Raw genomic sequence first — 14922 nt, 5'->3', positions numbered from 1 at the left:
GCCCTGGTCAAATTACTCAACCTCAGTTTGTTCTGGGGCAGGAAAATAGAACATGTGTCTGCCACAGTGAAGGAGGAAACAACAAAAGACAGGTGATACTTTGTTTTTCAGAAAACTGGTTTCCTGTTAAACATTAAAACTTCTCTTTGGCTTGTTTAAGGTACTTGGCAATCAAATAATGCCTGGATCTCTTAATATGAAGATAAAATTTGTATGTGCCCAGTGTTTGCGAAATGGTCAAGTCATCGAGCCAGATAAAAACAGAAAATACTGCAGTGCTAAAGCAAGGCATTCGTAAGTAGTTGTATGAAACCGTACTTGCTTTGTCATTGTTCTTTTCAGAAATATAAAGTCATATGTAGAAGAAAATCATGAAGAGAGTAGAAGAAAGTAGCTGACTAAGCAGTTATTAAAGCAAAAATAAATTTTTTTTTCAGACTTAGTAACTGAGAAGTCTCTCAGCTTTATTCCTCGATGTCATCATTCCTTTATGTAGGATCCATAGAGATTGTTTCTAAATATCAGTAGGGAATGAGAAGTTTCTAGAATGCTAAGGCCTCTCTTTTAGAAAAGTTGAGGGGATAAAAACCCTTCAGGTACAGACCCTGTACCTTCTCCCTGATGTTATGCCTTTTGCCCGTGTGTCTTTGTTTTTCTGAACTCCATTTTTCTTAGGTGGACCAAAGACCGTCGTGCGATGAGAGTGATGTCTATTGAACGTAAGAAGTGGATGAACATCCGTCCTCTCCCCACAAAGAAACAAATGCCTTTACAGTTTGATGTACATACGTAATTTTTAAGCCACTTTTTAAAAAAAAAAAAAAAATTAGGCATTTCAAATCATTAGAAGGTAGTAATACTGCAGAATGAAGTTCAGGTGTTTTCAGTAATGCTCATCAGTACTAATGGCACTGAAATGGTCCCCCTCTCATTTTCCTCTTCCTGGTGTAGCATCTATTTGGTTCTTTGAGAGTTCCCATATTGACAGGGATTTCATATGTGACCTGGGGCAAGTAGCAGGTAAAGAAATCAAGCCAAACTTGCGGGCATAACTGAACTTCTCAGATGATTTTCTTTTGGGAGGGAAATGAGAGAGGATTTCATTTCATTTTGATCCTTCCCTTTGATATCAAACCCAAGGCCTTCCATGCATTTTGAAGGTTGTTGTTAAGTTTATTTTGCTCATACTGTGTTTCTTTCACTGAAGCAATGGATAGTAGCTCAGAGACCCAACTCAGTTGCACTTTCTAAAAGTAAACCAGAGGGATAGCCTTTGATGATAAAGGAATTGTGACCCTCAAAAACCATTAGCAGGAAAATAGCATAGCAAGCTAAAGTTAGGCTAGTCACTCCTGCCATGACATCTGGTCACCCTGCAGGGCCTCGGCGTGGCCCCTTAAGGATGACTGTGGCCAGTCCCATCCAAGCACACCATCTAGCTCTCTGGATGGTTGCTGTTCACAAGAGTCTGAAAGGAGTCTCAAGGTTTGAGAGTTACAGACAGGGATTCCCTAGAGCATTGGCAGGTAGCATACTTTCTGTTATAGAGGAGGATTTACAGAGAGAACCACAGGTTCAGGGAAACAATGTTGATGGCTTGCAGAGTCCCCTCACAAGTGAGCCTCCCTCCCTCCTAATTGCTAGAAGAGCAGGCAAAAGGCAGATGAGTTTCCCATTGCCCACAGTCCCTTGCAGTTCTCTAAAACATGCAAGTTGCAAGATCAGTCTTGACAAGATAATAGAGAGAGAGAGAGAGAGAGAGAGAGAGAGTGTGTGTGTGTGTGTGTGTGTGTGTGTGTGTGTGTGTGTGTGTTCCACAGTGGTTTTAGATTCAGAAATCTAGTTGGTTTAATCAGTGGGTCGTTGACATTGGAGGAGGAAGAGGAGGAGAAATTGGACTATTCATTGGAATCACTGAATGGTTTAAAAGATAATGGAGATAAGAAGAACAACAGGGACTTTGTTAACAGGCTAACTGATAGCCCAGTAGCCTAGCGGATAGCCTGACAGTCGTTAGCCCACTGTAGCTCATCAGGTCTAGGCCTGCTGATGATTCTTTAATCTGGGACAGGGTGTACTGTTGTGCAACATTCCAGTAGGCTTTTGCTTACCATAGTAAGCATTGCTAAGGAGACTTTTTCTGAAAACTAGTGCCCTTTGTGTGTGTGTGTGTGTGTGTGTGTGTGTGTACGTGTACACACATTGTGATGAGGTAGACACATGGGTTTTGGAGTCTGTTAGAAGTGCTGCCCTGGTCAAATTACTCAACCTCAGTTTGTTCTTCATCTATAAATGGGGACTGTTAGGCCCTAGATAGGGTGACAGGCAATGACATTCTCTGAAAATCTAGCTAGTATGCCCAGTCTCCTCTCCTCTCCTTCCCCCCTCTCCTTCCCCCCTTCCCCTCCCCACGTCCGTCTCCCTCTCCCTCTCCTCTCTTCCTTCTTACTGAGCATTAAAATCTATGGCAAAGATCCCCCTAAATTCCCTAGCTGACCAAGTGCTTGGCTGGGGTTCAGTGAGGAGAAAAGCTGAGCAAACGCAGTTACAGGCCTGCTGTGTTGACGTTGAAGATTTCGAGGGCAGAGGCCATTGTCCAGAGAAGAAACAGGGCATTGCTTGGGCTCAGACCCTAACATCAATTTTAATAAAAACTGATGCTAAGCATTTGTTTTAGGTAAGATAAGTAATATGTAGGGCTGTTCCTATTGAAACCCAAATCCACTAAATAAGACAACAGTAGCTATACTTAAATTTATACTATCTATAAAGATAAATATCTTCATGCTACTTGTCTTGATTTCAGAATCAAGCTCTCTTAATGATGGAGGCTGCCTTGGTTCTTGATAGGCATGATGTGTAAGGGAAATTGCAGTCTGCTGATCCCTGCCGCCTTATTTTCCTACCAGTATCACTGTGTTCACTTCATTAAATAGAGAAAAGCAAGAAGAGCTGTTGTTTGAAAGCTATGCAATCTAGTGGCCAGGTTGGTATAATAATTCTTTTCAGAAAAGACACAGCTGGCAAGTTAGGAGAGGAGCCCTGGTGGCACACTGATTAAGCATTTGTTAAATCAAAGGGTTGACCGCTCGATGCCACCAGTTGCTCTGTGTGGAGAAAAGACTGGGCCTTCTGCTCCTGTAGAGAGTAAGGCCTAGGAGAGCCCACGGGGTGGTCCTGCTCTGTGAAGCGGGCCCCTCATGAACTGGGATCAATGCAGAGGCACAGAACGAGTGAGTGATGGCTCAGGTTAGCCGCCATCCTCGGTAATGTAACGTCAGTTAAACTTCCAAGCCTTTTCTGCCGTTGTTTTATAACTTCGAGAGTGGACTGCAATTTCCTTACTGCTTTGCACATGCAGAGGTGCAAGGACCTTGAGTATTGTCAGAAGGAGAGATTCTCATTGCAGAGATTCTGCCACGTGAATACTCGGAATAGACATTAGACGCTCTCTGATGAGAAAATGCTCCTTACCCCAATTCCATCCTTCACTTTCTTTTGAACATTTTCTTTCTTTTGATAAACTTGAAGCTAGAAAGCTTGATTTATATTGCATATATTTATATTGTATATATTTCGGGTATATAGTTCATTTCAATGGAATCAAAATAATTTATTCTAGCATTGTTATTAATTAAGCATTAGCGAGGGTAAAAGTATCTAATTCTACCTAAATATAAAAATGTAGGGGCAGTGAGGTACTTTTACTAAGGATGCTCAGCCTTAAATATTATGCTTTCTCCCCACCCCCTTTTCTTTTTTAAAATACAGTTGTGCAATCATGTTGCTTCTGGGAAAAAATGTCAGTATGTTGGAAACTGTTCATTTGCTCACAGTCCCGAGGAACGAGAAGTGTGGACGTATATGAAAGAGAATGGAAGTGAGTTGATGTCAAACATGGTTCTTACTGGGTCCGTTGCGCTTTTCCTCTGTAAACAGACTACTTTACCATGGGTGCAGACAGTACTATGCTCTCTGTCTCATTGGCAGTTCTGTTCAATGGCAGTGATTACTGGAAATGTGGTGATAGCCGCAGGTAAAATCTAGTTTCTAATTTCCACTTGGTTTCATCTGTTAGGGATGTAAGTATGTAGCCTTGTTATCCTGGGATGTAATAGGTACAGTTCTGGGGAAAGAATTCTTTTGTTACTGTTACAATCAGAATGTCTACTACTTTTTTAGTAACAAACCCAAACCCATTGTAATTGAGTCATTTTTAACTCATGGTGACCCCATTAAACAGAGCAGAACTGCGCCTTCAGTTTTCAAGGCTGCCGATCTTTTCAGAAGTGCACTGTCTCATTTTACTTGGGCAGGGAACAAAGTCTCATTAGCAGATATCTTATCTGGTTTGCAATTTGTGTGGAGACTTTAAAAAAAATAGACATAGTCCCTGTTTTGCTTTGTTATCGTTAGGAACCTGGACTACATACTGGCCTAATATGCTGATGTTATCATTCTCAGATGTTCCCTTAGAGATGCTTATGGCTGGGTTTCACTGTGGGTAACATCACTGCATAGCAAGCAGTAAGGAAAATGAACAAAGAATAATTGACCTCAGAACTGACTTACAATCGAGTAGTCACAGTGGAACCTCATAAAGTGCGAACTCCATGTCATTAATTTTTTTTCTTGTCATTAAGAATGTACATAGCACAACATTTGCCAACAATTTCTATGTGGCAGGTCAGTGACATTGATTACGTTCCTTGGGTTGTGCTACCATTGCAAACCTCTTTCTCAAAATTGGGCTGCACCACTAAGGTAAACTCCCTGCCCTATAAATTTCCCATCTAATTTTTCAAGTTGCACTTGTCAGTATTATCCAATGTGGCTTGTTCTTTAAAGAGTACAGTACTCAAAGCAGACTTTTCTTTACTTGTGAAGCTAAACTTTTATTTGGTTTTAAGAAGTCTCAGAGATACTTTTGACTTAAAGTTTAAAGATGATCTCAATAGTGTGAGCTATTCATCCAGCCTCCATTGATCCAGAAAGCCTCGAGTTTGAGCATTTAAAATTCTGTTCTGCATTTTCTCCCTTTTGACCAGGATTCTAAAAGGATCCTTGATCAAAATGATCAGTAGTGGCAGCCAGGCACCAGCCAGTCCTTCTGGTCTCGTGGCAAAGAAGGCAGTTAGTTATTCATAGGTAGAATTAGTTAGATACTCATAACCTCCTTCTTTCTATACATGATTCTCCTCCTTCCTATGTTGTTTGAGCAGAATTGTGCCAGAAATGTTACACCTTGGATGATGTTAACAAGCTTTTAAGTCACTACACAGTGAGGAGGTAAAACAGAAACACACATTAGTAGACTTGTTAACAGAGATGTCCCGTGAAACCAGGATCCGAAACCTCCAAAGCAGGAGGCATTTGGTTTTACATAAGCAGCCTCCACAACCACCTTTTTTTAGGGAGGGAGTCGGTTTTGGTTTTTGTCATTGTGGTATATGTATCTGCAAAACATCTTTTGCTCTTTCGAGAGGCTTTGTCACGACTTGGGTGAGAGAGTGCTACTGGCATCCAATAGACAGGCCAAGGATACAGTTTCTGTGCACAGATCCTCCCCCCACAGCAAAGAATTATCTAGCCTGAAATATCAGCATGTGCTGATGTTGAGAAACCCTGGTGTTAGTACTTGGTGAAGTTGCAGAATACAGACAGTGCCCAGATTATGAGAACGTTCTATTCCTAAGTCTGCCTTTATGTCAGATTTATCCGTTACGTCGGAACTGTTAGGTACAGTTCATATCTACCATCAGTCAGCTATTAGTGGTTTAACTCTATGCCTCTTAAAGAAACACGTCCAGATACTGTAAGATATCTTTAACATATTGTAATGTTTGGATGCACATTGCAAAGCGTAGCACCCGTTATTTATTATTTATTATTACAGACCATTGTATTTTTTTATAATAGGCTTCATGAGGGTTGGTGCACAACGACAGGTTGTCTTTCAGTCAGTGATGGTAACTCAGGGACTGCCCATACACCTGTCCTCACCATAGGAAGCAGTTTGACAGCCACTGCCCAGAACCTGGTCACAGATGTGTGGTTGTAAATCACACCCCATCGCGTGGTCCTCTAGAGGACTGGCTTGATTGATGGACTCCATCAGGGTCAAACTCTTGGTCCCAGTCGCATGTTTCTTTCATCTTTCTGAATAAACAGGAGCATGTCTGCCTCAAGCGCCTCCATGTGAGCACTCCTGTGTGGCTCAAGTGTCTGTTGTGCAGCAACAGGAAGCTGTGACAGGGGCACTGCCTTATCATTTTGCCTGTGTTTTCAGCACCCTCAAAGTGTGATAAGAATGCAAGGAGGAAAGAGTTTCATTAATCTGCTAGGCGAATATCTGCAGTCTTAACAGTCCTGATTCAGTTTTTGGGTTTTTTTTAAAAAATTAATTTTAATGAAAGTTTACAGAGACTTAGGGTTTCCATTCATTCATTGCTGATTCAGTTTTTAAGCGTATTTATCTGCTACCTGAATCAGACCATCTCTTCATCTGATAATCAGTTTATGTTGAGCCTCTCTCCTGTTTTCTTAGAAAAGCTATGCTGATTAAGAAAAAAGAAACAAAAAACCCTGCACACCCATGTTTATTGCTGCATTGTTTACATAGCAAACAGTTGGAAACAGTCCAAGTGCCCATCAACAAATGAATGGATAGAGAAGCTGTGGTATAGTCACACAATGGAATACTATGCAGCACTGAAAAACAAAGAACTCATGAACTATTAAACAATATGGGTGACCATGGAGGACATTATGCTGAGTGTCAAAAAGACAAATAATGCATAATGCCACTGTTACAACAGGACTGATATGAGGGTTGGGGGGAAACAAAAGAGGGGTAAGTGATGTATACGGCATTGAAACAGACGAAGGGAGAACAATATAAAAGGAACATATAATTAAGTATTCTTGGCATGACAAGAGTCCAGAATAAGAGCTTCAGAGTAAAGTGGTGGGGGCAGGGGACGGACTGTATAACAATGAAAATCTTTTTTCCCCAAGGAAAAAGCGAACGGGGGTGAGGGGGACAGGAGGAAAATGTGCAACAATGAATGAATGGAAATCCAAGTTCTTTATAAACTTTCATTAAAATTAAAAAAAAAAAAAAAGAGTTAAATGGAGAAGAAATTGAGAAAAAAAACAAAAGAAAACCCCAAAACACCAAGTATGCATGATATGGTCTTGCGTGTTTAAAGGATGTTTAGTTGTTCCTGTTTAAAGCAATTCTTTTTTCTTTAGTACAAGATATGGAACAATTTTATGAACTCTGGCTAAAGAGTCAAAAAAATGAAAAAAGTGATGATCTAGCCAGCCAGTCAAACAAGGAGAATGGAAAACAGATCCACATGCCAACAGATTATGCTGAAGTGACTGTAAGTACGTTTGTTAGTTTTGGGCGGTGAATGAAACCTTTATTTTCCTTCATCTCCCAAAGCTAGCTCCAGCACTTCCCCTTCCTGCTCGCCCCTCTCGCTGGTATTTCCTTCTACCTTCTCTCTCTGGTGTTTGCCTCCAGTTCACTAAGTGATCTTCATTCTGAAAACCCCTTGGTTCTTGTCTTAGCTCCCTAGTGCCCTTATGACACAGATACCTTACATGAATGACTTTAAGGAACAGAAATGTATTTTATCATAGTCCTGAAAGCTAAAATTCCAGACTGTGGTCTCCCTCAGCTTCATCCTGTTTCTTCCTTGACAGCAGCTCTGGGCCTCCTTTGGCTGTTTGCCTTGTAGATAATCTTCACGTGTCCTCCATCTCTTGTCCCTGTATGTGTGTGCACACAGTCTGCTCCTTCTGTTATCCAGAAGGGATTTTTATTTGCCTTTAGAACCCATCCTCTTTCGGTGTCATCTAATTACCATAACCAAACCATATTTCCAGCCAGGATCCCATCCACAGTTCCCAGTTAGAATCCAGTGTATATTTTGAGGGGACCCATTTCAGTCCACTCACAATCCTATTTCTGACTTTGGGGCCAGAGAGTCCAAGTTCACATTCCTCTCTACCAGCCTGTGATCCTGGGGTTTCTCCTAGAGTTGCTGTGATGGTGAGCATCCACACTGTCCCAGTGTCCAGCCAGCCCTGGAACGTGGGCCATTTCCTCACCACCTCTGTAGCTCCCAGTTACTCATTTCCTCCCTCATTGCCTGCGGCCTGGCATCTGCCTCCACCAGACTTTTCGTGTTGTTTATGTGCTATTGAGAGTTGGAACCAACTCAACCGACTCTCCAGTAGATTTTCATAGTTTAATTGTAGAAGAGGAGATTGCCCATCTTTCTCTTGTTGAGCAACTGATGGGTTCGAACCGCATACCTTTGGAATGGCAGCTCAGCTCCTTACCACTAGGCCATCATTTCTTAGAGCTATTCAATCACCTATAGTCTTTCATGGTTTTGCTTTTCTCTGTTAAAAACTTTTTAAAAATATAGACAGGGTAATATAATGAATATCTGAAGCTTTCTGTCCCAAGGTAACTTTGCTTCTGGAAAGTAAACAGAATGTGACAGATAAAGTTGAAGTTCCATTTGTTCCGGTTCTCAGGGACAGTTGGATCCCCAGTGTATTTTTCCAGGCTGTGTGTACACAGCTTACGATGTATTTATTCTTGAACCGTCATCTATAGTTTGGCTTGCTTTAAAGTTTATGTAAAGTGTGAGCATTTGTCTGCTCCTTGGATGTTGCTGCCCTTCTCTCTCTCTGTTAATTGGTGCAGACCCACGTCCATGGCCCATTAGCAAGGCCATTGTGATATGCCTTGCATCCCCTGTGAACTCTGCCTCTCTTCTCTGTCAAGGTTCAGGACCAGTGCACCTGCCACCTACCCGTATTTGTGCCCCCAGAGCAGTGTTACCTAGACTTGCTGGACCGTGAGAGTTACCTGGGGTGTTTATTAAATAGAGCCTCTTAGGCTGCACCAATGGTTTCTAGTCTGTTGAGTCCAACTCCCATGGAGCATCTCCAGGAATCTGTGTTAACCAGTGTCCCAGGCGATTAACGAGCAGGCATTGGGAGCTCACACCTTGTTCTAGCACTCCCCTTCCACCATTGCAGAGATTCTCCTGTGAAGGTGTGTCCCCAGGGACAGCACCTGAGTACCCCCTCTAACCTCTAGGTGCTGGACACAGGCCCCAGCCCATGACAGGGCCTCAGTCAGTGCGTGTGGAATGGAGCAGCTGCTAATCCCTCTAGAGTCCGTGAATCCTGATCTCTGGCAGCCCATGTGCATCTCGCGGTGTTGATTCTCCCCCAGCGTCCTTGTTTGAATCTGGTCTCCTATCCTCTTGACAAACATCCTTGTTTGCACACTGACTCCTGCCGCCTCCTCGCTGAGCTCTGGACAGCTGGCAGTGTTCCTCACCCCTCCCCGGAGGCCTGTGTTCCGGGTGGCCTCCAAGGCCAGGATCCTTTCCTTGATCCTGCCTCTGACTTTGAGTTTTATGTTTTTGCTCAGCTCTCACTCCCCGCTTCCCCAGTCAGACTGGTCTCCCCGAGAACAGAGTCTGGCTCTTAGGTTGAGTTGTTTCTTGTCCTCCAGGCACCTGGGGCATTGCTTAACCCTTGAGGCACATACAGATGGCCTCCAGTAGCAGGCCTGACTAATGGGACTGTCTCCTGTGTATTTAGGTGGACTTTCACTGCTGGATGTGCAGGAAGAACTGTAACAGCGAGAAGCAGTGGCAAGGCCACATCTCTTCAGAAAAGCATAAGGAGAAGGTATTCCACACTGAAGACGACCAGTACTGTTGGCAGCACCGCTTTCCCACGGGATATTTTAGTATTTGTGATAGGTATGTAAGCTTTTTAAACTTAACGCATGAAAATTGATCCCACATGACATGGGGGAGTGCAGAGGATTAACAAGCTAACTGAAAGGTTGACAGTTTGCGTCAGTGCAGAGGTGCCTTGGAAATAAGGCCTGGTGATGTACTCGCTAAACAGTGATCCATTGAAATCCTAGGGGCACTCACAGCTCAACTCTGACATGCATGAGGTCACCTTGAAATACAATCAGCTCATACATCTCTCCTCCGAGCTTCAGATGACCTGTTGCCAATTTACATTTATAAAGATAATTCTTGTGTTTAAGACAACATTTTTCTGTTAATTGAGCTGAATTGCTGTTTAACAATGTCTTCATGGAATGGTTTCAATTCAAGATCTAAAGATTAAGTCTGGGTATTAGATTGAGCCACTCCCGCAGCCTCACTCAATCCAGTAAATTTGATTTTCACATAAGTTTGCAATTCTGTTTCACACTCTTCCCCTTTTGATGAAGATCCATATATTGAATATTTGATCAAAATGTTTAGTAAATGTAGCTTGACACCATTCATTTCTTCTCATCTTCTCATAACGGAGTTCATGATTGATGGAGACAGTTAAACCTATAATTTATTTCCTTCTGATGGAAAACCTGGTTTTTGGGTCTTTTTCCTCTTTCCTCTGTAGCTCCAGGTGAATAGAGAGACCAATTTTATCTAGGTGTTACTTACTGAAATACGAGTTAGAGCAAGAACTCTAAAAACAATATTATGCCAGTTAACTGAATAGAGTCACAAAGCCATGACCTTAAACCTTGAAACCAGGAAAACTATCCACTCAGGAGTTCTTTCTAGTACATCAAAAAGGATCATCCTCTTCTCCACAGGCAATCAATATTTTTTATTACATGATTTTAATCAAGGTAAAAGTATTTCTTTTTATATGCCTTAAAGTCCTAATTAAATGTTCTGTGCAAATCAGATTCATTGTCATTGAGTCAGAACAGGGTTTTGGAGGCTGTAAATTGCATGGGAGAAGATTACGCAGCTTCTTCCTGCAGAGCTGCTCACTGGTATATTCGAACTGCCAGAGAGGCACCCAGGCTAGAAAATATCATGAGACCAGAAGATTAGGTGATTCTTGGCTACCACTTATAATAACTGTTCTAATGTGAGTCACAAAAACCAAACAAACATAGTAACACAGATCCTGGTAAAAAGGTGGAAAATGTGGAACAGAATTCCTAAAAAGTTCAGACTTACTGGACCACTTGATACTGGACACTCCCTGAGACTGCTACTATGAGGTAGCACGTAAACCTTGAACAGAAACTACTCACTGTCATCACCTCTGAACTAACAGATGGACTCACAAAATAAAGGATATTGCCAGTGAGTACTGTGCTCATCTCTGTGAGGTCAAATGGTCAGTAGTATCTGTAAAGCAAAGATTAAATATCTAGAAGAAAATCAATGAGATGGTTGACACATCAGGAAAAATGTAACTAACCAGTGTCTATGATTGAATGGTAGTTGTTAAGTGGCAGCCTAATAATGCTGTGTAAATTTTCACTGAAAATACAATAAAAATATGAGGGTTTTTTAAAAAAAAGTTAGGGAAGTATAGATGTTCCAGAATCCTACTACTGCATTGTCCATGCACACCTCACTGGAAGGCACTGACCGCGCTGCTTTGCCCCTCAGGTATATGAATGGGACGTGCACTGAAGGCAGCAGCTGTAAATTCGCGCACGGCAACGCTGAACTTCAGGAGTGGGAGGAGAGGCGAGATGCCCTAAAGATGAAGCTCAGCAAAGCAAGAAAAGATCACTTAATTGCTCCAAATGATAATGACTTTGGAAAATATAGTTTTTTGTTTAAAGATTTAAACTAATATGCTGGCTTTTATGTATGTTACCTAATCAGAGCATTGACCAGAAACATTGAAAATGTTCCAAGGCAGGGAGCAGAGGGGCCGCCGGCTCTCTGCTTGTATTGGCGTACATCGTTCCTCCTGAGCAGCAACCCACAGTAGGTAGGAAAAAGGGCTGTTTAACAGTATCTGGCCACGCCCTCGCGGAACCATTGGCCTCAAGGGCCGAAGTGACCATCTTCTGGTTGCCATCTGTTGAACAGACTTTTGGATGAAGTGTTTTGAGGAAGAGGCTAAGGTTGTGTCAAGGACAACTCCTTGAGTTGGTCCCTCAGACAAGACCCATGGTAAGCGAGTAAACATTTGTACTGGGATCAGAATACGTAAGGGATGAAATTCTTTCCATGTTTTAGCAGCACAAATTTGTTTCATAAAGTTTGCTACTTATCTGTATGTAGGTTGCTAAAAAGGATTTTCTTAACTCAGATCTTAAGCCAAATAACCATTTAACACTAGTATACGTTAAATGGGGTATTTTTCTGTTTTTATATGTTTCACTATAATAAAGGAACTGAAGATATTGTGCATTGAAAATATTTTGAGGAAAAAATCAGTTGACTCAAAAATTTTTTTCTTGGTCTTTTGCTGTTTAAATGATGATTTTGAAAGATTAAAGTTGTAACGTTGGTATCGTGTAGTGTATGGACCAATACTGCCTGTAATAAAGATTTTATATATAAATGTTTCTAAATCTTTTTGGTGCGGTCCTTTCTGCATAAATAATTATTCAAAGTGGGTGCTTAGATCATTCATATAAAGGGAACTCTGGTGGCCTAGTGGCAAGAAGCTGTGCTGCAATTCTGAAGGTTCACAGTTCAAATCCACCAGATGCTCTGCAGTGTGAAAACTTGGTCTCACATATTGTCAGGAAGAGCCAGCCCTTGGAAAAAGCCATGCTGGGATAGAAAGAAGGTAATCCTCAAGGACATGGATCGACACGGTGAGTGTAACAACGAGCTTGACTAAGCGTGGCAGAGATCTGGAGGATGGCACAGGATAAGACATGATTTCAGGCTGTTCGCAGGATCACAACGACTCATCACTGACTCCACGGCACCTAACAGCACATGTTAAAACAGAACTCCCTCCCCAGAGCGATTCCTGCCTCCACCTCCAGTTATTATGGGGTTATTAGGCAAGTTGATGGGTTATCATTCACATTGACAGCAGGCCCCAATCCCTCAGTCCAGACAGCTTTTCAAGCTTGGTTGTAGGCCCTCTGACCTTCCTTCAGCTTCATAGGTCAGTGTTATAAAGTTCCCTCAGTCTTGCCAGTTATGGTGTCTTCCTTCAGTCCTCCAGCAAGCTTGGGTGAAGCCCCAGGCTCTGGCTCCACTGGGCAGCAGTGCCAAGTCAGCTCCGCCTCACATGGTCTCTGGTTCTCTGCTGAGACTGCCGCTGCTCTTGTGTAGATCCCTGTCTGGCAGGCATAGGAATCTCTGGCCGCAAAAGATGCATGATTCTTCCTCTTCGGTGTTGGTATCGAGAGTCCCTCCACAGAGCTCTTTAGCCATTGACAGTCACAGAAGACAGGATTCATGTGGGCTGGCAAAGCCACCTCTGAGACCCTTACAGGTCTTTAGAGGCCTGTGGTGTGTGTGTGTGTGTGTCAGGGTGGGCCACTCCCTTCTGATAACAATGTTAGTGTTGATTGCTTGGTGGGTGGGAACTGAGGTTTGGTTGGGTAATGGTCTTTTTTTCTTTTATTATTTTGTGTGTGTGTACCATCAAATCAGATCTGACTGGTACAGGAGGAGATTGTTCCTCCTTCTCCATCAGAGCATCTGGTGGATTCAAACCAGACACCTCTAGGATTGCCACTAGGCCACCAGAGCTTGCCGCGGTAATGGTCTTTTAAGGATATGGAGCTATTCACATGGGCTGTAATGTCCCTTTAAAACATCAGGAAAAAAATCCAACAAACCAAAGCAAAACAGTCAAAATCACTTACCCGTAGCCACCTTGAATGAATGGTATTTGAGGGAAACAGAAAAGGGCCTTTGTTTTGCAGGAGACCACTAGGGAGAGAAAGTCACAGCCACAGAGAAGGACAGTCAATTAGAGCCAGAGGGTGTTGAGTGGACGCAGAGGGTATAGAGTGGACAGCAGCCGGGGCCAATTTTGCTTGACAGTGCATCTTGCTTGCTAAATCAGGATGACGTTTTCTAGAGAACAGAACGGGAGTTTTAGGATTCTGCTGGGTGGTCTTCAATCTGACAGCCTTCGTGTTATTTTCCTCTCAATTTAAAAAAAAAATCATTTTTTGTTATTAAAGATAGTAGAACGTTACAGAGCTCTGGTGGCCTAGTGGTTAAGAAGCTGCACTAAAATCCTATAGGATCACAATTCAAATCCACCAGCTGCTCTGCAGAAGGATGTGCAGTCTCCTCCTGTGTGATTTACTGTCTCTGATAACACTGAATAGTCAGCTATGGGTTGTTTCCTACCCAAGGGCGCACAACAACAACTACAGTAACACCACCCCAACAATTCCTACATGTACTATTCAGTGCATTGATTACATTCTTCAAGTCTGCAGACATTCTCAACTCTCCTTTTTCCCCAAAATGTTACTCTTCCATTAACATCAATTCACTGCTGCTTATCTCCAGCTGCTTATCTAAACTTTAAAGTTCTGTTATCGAGATTTGATGCTATATGTAGAGTCTTCTGTCAAAAAGCACCCTGCTTAGGTCAAACTCAATCTGTTCTTTTTCCAAAGGATATAATTCTCTCTCACATCCAATCTGAATGTTAAAGATGAAAAAGCTGGTTGCTTAAACCTTTGGAATCTAAGTTAGAACCTTCAAGTCTGAGACCCCGTAGAAGGTGGAGATGAAACTTTCCAAGTGCTCCCTGAATTTTCTAAGCCTCTGTTTCCAGCCTTCTCAGCAATTCTCTGTGCTCTGGACTGTCTTCTCAATGACTTCTATGTCTGCAGGAGCTAAAAGTTTCTTGTTCTGGTTTGTAGCTCAGAGTCTATTGCCACATTTTTTCCCCCTCCGGCATTGGAAAAACCCAAACTCATTGTTGTCAATTCTGATTTCAAGTGACCTGTAAGGTTCTTCAACGAGATGGAAAAGGCAATCTCCAATTTCGTACGGAATGGAAAAAACCCCCGAATAAGCAAAGCACTCCTTAAGAATAGAAGAACGGTAGGAGGTATCTCACTCCCTGATTTCAAATCCTACTACACTGCCGTAGTGGTAAAGA

General features: G+C 42.4%; 1 protein-coding gene across 1 annotated transcript in view; it reads left to right on the top strand.

Moving 5' to 3' along the window:
• ZC3H7A (zinc finger CCCH-type containing 7A) overlaps positions 1–12396 on the top strand; it is a 34257-nt gene extending 21861 nt beyond the window's left edge. The window contains exons 17-22 of the mRNA XM_006894492.1: positions 161–294; positions 676–781; positions 3772–3880; positions 7255–7388; positions 9640–9803; positions 11481–12396. Of these exons, the coding sequence (XP_006894554.1) occupies positions 161–294; positions 676–781; positions 3772–3880; positions 7255–7388; positions 9640–9803; positions 11481–11670 (837 nt within the window). The 3' untranslated portion in view covers positions 11671–12396. The remainder of the gene's footprint in view (positions 1–160; positions 295–675; positions 782–3771; positions 3881–7254; positions 7389–9639; positions 9804–11480) is intronic.
• The last annotated feature ends 2526 nt before the right edge of the window (positions 12397–14922 follow it).

This window comes from Elephantulus edwardii, unplaced genomic scaffold (genome assembly GCF_000299155.1).
Source record: "Elephantulus edwardii isolate Elephantulus edwardi_28Jun2011 unplaced genomic scaffold, EleEdw1.0 scaffold00145, whole genome shotgun sequence".
NCBI lineage: Eukaryota > Metazoa > Chordata > Mammalia > Macroscelidea > Macroscelididae > Elephantulus > Elephantulus edwardii.
The sequence above is the reverse complement of the archived record's forward strand: the minus strand, read 5'-3'. Positions and strand labels throughout refer to the sequence as shown.